This window comes from Sapajus apella, unplaced genomic scaffold (assembly GCF_009761245.1).
Source record: "Sapajus apella isolate SASKATOON/1434 unplaced genomic scaffold, GSC_monkey_1.0 scaffold276, whole genome shotgun sequence".
In the NCBI taxonomy this organism is placed as follows: Eukaryota; Metazoa; Chordata; class Mammalia; order Primates; family Cebidae; genus Sapajus; species Sapajus apella.
In genome coordinates, this window is record NW_022437216.1 from 174,271 (window position 1) to 179,113 (window position 4,843).

The 4,843-nt window shown below is 44.7% G+C and overlaps 1 protein-coding gene across 4 annotated transcripts in view; it reads left to right on the forward strand.

Moving 5' to 3' along the window:
- Positions 1 to 4,843, forward strand: part of DGUOK (deoxyguanosine kinase) — a 31,775-nt gene continuing 26,932 nt past the window's right edge. Inside the window, exon 1 of one of the 4 annotated variants that reach the window (XM_032272034.1) lies at positions 1 to 249. In XM_032272034.1, the coding sequence (XP_032127925.1) occupies positions 108 to 249 (142 nt within the window). In that variant the 5' untranslated portion in view covers positions 1 to 107. The remainder of the gene's footprint in view (positions 250 to 4,843) is intronic. The other 3 variants (XM_032272036.1, XM_032272037.1, XM_032272035.1) reach the window with 3 other exon arrangements.

Here is a 4,843-nt window from a genome sequence, read left to right on the forward strand (position 1 = left end):
TGCCTGACGACCTCCTTACGTCAGAGGTGCGTTGGAGCAAGTGAGCAGCCGTACTTAGGACGGAAGTTCTCTCGGCGGAAGTGATCGCTGTGTGATTTGTGGGTGGGATGGCAGCGGGCCGCCTCTTTCTAAGTCGGCTTCGAGCACACTTCAGTTCCATGGCACAGAGCCCACTCAAGGGCGTTCCCACCTCCAGGGGCCTGCACGCAGGGCGCGGGCCCCGAAGGCTCTCCATCGAAGGCAACATTGGTAAGGGCCGGAAAGCGGCTGCCAAGCCTCGGCCTCCGCCACGCAGGTGACAGAGGCTGGGAAAGGAGCTGAGCCCGGAAAGCCCCGCGTCTAATGCGGCCGGCCTCTCCCTCTGGGGTGCCAGGAGGGCCTTTCCCCTCCCAAAGTGCACTGCAGATCTTTGCCTCCTTGATTTGTAGGATATCGGGCCTCTGTAGCCGCCCACAGGGACACATGTGTTGGGGCATAAAAGCCACGCAGTTAGTAGATAGGACAACAATGTCATTAGCTGTTTGTAATAGATCGAAATTGAAGTGACAAGGGAGTGCAGTTTATTCTCCTAGATAGTGTTGCCAAATTTAGCAAAAACATTTTTTAAATACAGTTAAAATAGGATTTAAGATAAACAGCGAATAATTTTGAGTGTGTGTCCTTTGCAACATCTGGGACATACACCAAAACGACAATGAAATCACTCATTTAAAATTCAGATTTAACTGAGTGTCCTGTATTTTTATCTGGCGACCCTATTCTAATAGAGTTCCTAAACTTCAGTTGTTCAGATAACCACATTCACGATTTTTGCCCTGTGCCTGTGCTAGTTGCATAATAATTTAAGGCTTTTCTTAGAAGAACCTCACTTTTTAAACTTAAAAAGGCATGTATTAAAAATAATTTTGTTATAAGAGAGTCAGTATCTTAAATAAAAAGTAGTCAAAAAGCAAAATGAAGGCAAAGCATTTCAATTTCATGTTAATAAATCCTGACTTGATACCTTTTACCAAGGCACTGAGCCCTAAAAGGGACTTAGCAAGTGTTGAGTACTGAAGACATTCTAGCAGCAAACTGAGAATTTCTTTTTTTTTTTAATTCATTCCACAAATCACCCTTTGAGCCACTTCCATATGCCAACACTGTTCTTGGCCTGGAGAATACAGCCATGAATAGAACAAATAAATATCTCTGTTCTCTTGGAATTCAGATAGGGAGAAACAGACAATAAACAACATAAATTAAGCAAGGTGAACAATATGTTACAGAGTAATGAGTATGATGGAGAAAAATCAGGGATGACGAATTGAGGGAGGTTGTTATTATTTTATATTTTATTTTATTATTATTTCTTTGGAGATGGAGTCTCACTCTCACCCAGGCTGGAGTGCAATGGCTCCATCTCAACTCACTGCAAGCTCCACCTGCTGAGTTCAAGCGATTCTCCTGGCTCAGCCTCCTGAATAGCTGGGATTAGAGGTGTGTGCCACCATGCCCAGCTAATTTTTGTATTAGTAGAGACAGGGTTTCACCATGTTGGCCAAGCTGGTCTCCAACTCCTGACCCCAGATGATTTACCTGCCTCGGCCTCCCAAAGTGCTGGAATTAACAGGTGTGAGCCACCGCACCCAGCTGAAGTTGTCATATTGAATAAGCAAGGCCTCCCTGAGAAGGTGACATCTGAGCAAAAAACTGGAACAGGTGAGGGAGTGAAGCATGTGGATACCTGGAAGAAGAGTCTTCTAAGCAGAGTGAAGAGCAATTGGAAAGGCCCTGAGGTGGAAAGTGTGTTCAGGAAATAGGAGGGAAGTCATTGTGGCTGAAGTTGAGTGAGCAAGGATGGGAGTGGAGGGAAACGAGGGCAGAAGCCCAAGGAGTGGCAGATTTTATAGGCCTTATCATGGATGTTTAATCTTACCAATATGGGTAGCCATTGGGATGTTTGCAAAGTCAAGTGACAGTTTTACTTAGATTATAAAAAGATCACTCACTGTGGCTGATATGTTGAAAGTAAAGGGTGTTAGTTGATATTATTGCAATAATTATGGTATGTTCTACCATTGTGAAAGTTGTGCGACATGATTGAATTCTAGTTATATGCTAACTAAAAGTTAAATTTTAAGTAAAATTTAGCAGAGGAAGTGGTGAGAAATGATTGGGTTCTAGTTAACTTTAAGATAGGGCCAATTGGATTTGGTGACAGATTGAATGCAGAGTGTGAGATAAAGAAAGGGGCCAATGATGACTCCAGTTATTTTGACTTGAGCACTTGAAAGATAGACTACTGATTTTCTTTATTTCCTCCTTTCCTTCCCCCTCCCTTCCCCTCCCCTCCCTTCCCTTCTCCCTTCCCCTCCCTTCTCCTCCCCTCCCATCCCCTCCCCTTCCCTTCCCCTTCCCGCCCCTCCCCTCCCCTCCCCTCCTTTCCTCCCTTCCTTTCCTCCCTCCCTCCCTTCTTTGGTGGGGTCTTGCCCTGTTGCCCAGGCTAGAATACAGTGATGCAATTGCATCTCACTGCAGCCTGCCTCCCAGGCTCAAGCCATCCTCCCACCTTAGCCTCTCGAATAGCTGGAACTACAGGTGTTTACCACTATGTTTGACTAATGTTTTATATTTTTTGTAGAAACGGGGTCTCACTAATATTTCCCAGGCTGGTCTTAAACTCCTGGGCTCAAGCAATCCTCCTGCCTTGGCCTCCCAAAGTGCTGGGATTTCAGGTGTCAGCTTTGGTTTTAAGCATGTTAGGTTTTTATATGCCTGTTAATATCCAAGTAGAGGTGTTGGATATGTAAGTTCAGAATTAGGGTCTCCCTGGGCTGAAGCTGTAAATGTAGGTGGTATTTAATGCTGGGAGACTATGTGTGCTGATGAAAAGGACTGAGCCCTGGGCATGCAAAAAAGGACTGAGACTGGGGAGATGGGAAAGAATAAGCAGAGACTGAGAAGGAAAGACCACTGAGATAAGAGAAAAACAAAAGCGAATGATATCCTGGAAGCCAAGTGAAGAAGGTGTTCAGGGGGAGGGAATGATCAGCTATGTTATACTGTTTAAGTAAATGAAGGTCTTTGGTGAACTTGAACAGTTTTAGGAGTGTTAGGAGTGAAATCCTAATTGGCATAGGTTCAAGGAGAATGGGAGGTGAGGAGAGTGGGTTAAGGTAACTGGAAATTCTTAGAAAGGGAAGTCATGGGGTGGTAGCTGAAATTAGAAGAGGGTATGAGAGTTTAATATTTTTTCTTTTTGTGAGAAGAATTAGAGCATATTTGTAAGTTGATAGAAGTGGTCTAGTAGAAAGGAAAATTGGTAAATCAGGAGAGAGGATAGAATTACTGGAGGTGATTTTTTTTTTGAGATGGAGTCTTGCACTGTCACCTGGGCTGTAGTGCAGTGGCACTATCTCGGCTCACTGCAGTCTCTGCTTCCTGGGTTCAGGCAATTCTCCTACCTCAGCCTCCCAAGTAGCTGGGAATACAGGCGTGCACCACCACACCCAGCTAATTTTTGTGTATTTTTAGTAGAGATGGGGTTTCACCATGTTGGCCTACATGGTCTCAATCTCTTGACCTTGTAATCCACCCGCCTCAGCCTCCCAAAGGGCTGGAATTACAGGTGTGAGCCACGGTGCCCAGCCACTGGAGTGATTTTTAAGTAAGCAAGGAAGAATGGGATCTATTGCCCAATTGGAAAGAATTTAGCCTTATCTAGGAGCACAATTCATCCCTAGTAACAGGAGTGATGGCAAAATACATGAGCACCAACTTGAGCGGGTGTGGTGGGAACTTGGGAAGGTCTTTTGGTTGTGTCTGTTTTCACAGTGAAATAAGAAGAAAGGTCATCAGCTAAGAGTGAATGTGGAGACAAAAGACATGAAATACTCTAGTGAATAAGAAAGAGAAATGTTGAATTGCTGGGCACCATTTAGGACCCACTTGGAGTTAGTGGTCATGAGTTTAAAGCGAGACCAGTCACCATGTCTGTGTGTTTTTCTCCAGCCAAATCCGAAACATTGAAAGGAATGAGAAGGGAGAGTCCTGCTACTTGCCTGATGATGTTATTATTTAAAGTTGTTCTGTACTGTACTTTGAGAAACACACCCCTAAAGGAAACTCTGTCCTCAAAGTCCAGAGAGAGAGAACAGGGTATATCACAAAAGAAGTTCTTAGGACAGGTCATCAAATAAAGTTTGAGCTCCCTCTATTTTCCTGACGGTTGCTTTTTACCCTTGTCACATTTCTCTGCTTCTTCCTTGTTTTCTCGTGCAACAGAGGCTTACTGAGTACAGACTATGAGTCCACTCTCATGCTGAGCTCAGCAGTGAATGGAATACAGCTCCTGTCCTTCAAGGAGCTCACAACCAAGTGGGAGAAACAGACTCAACATAATTTTCATACTGTATGGTGAGATCCGTGATTGGGCATGGAAAGCAAGAATCTGGGATAGGAATTCACAACAGGAAGAAGAGGAAAAGGTGTTGCAGACATAGAAAGCAACATGTGCCAAGGTGGTGAAGCCTGAAGAAACACATGCAGTTTTTTGTTTTTTTTTGTTTTCGAGACAGAGTCTCACTGTCACCCAGGCTGGAGTGCAGTGGTACAATCTTGTCTCACTGAAACCTCTGCTTCCTAGATTCAAGTGGTTCTCCTGCCTCAGCCTCCCAAGTAGCTGAGACTACAGGCATGTGCCACCACAACTGGCTAACGCATGGAGTTTTAATGAAAGAGAAGTAGTTGGATGTCCCTGGAGTTGAAGGGACCTGTGAGAGGGTGGCAGAACAAGAGGTTGGAAGGGTGGGATTTGCCATATGTTGAAGAGCCTTCTGGACCATGCTAGGAGTTTATCCTG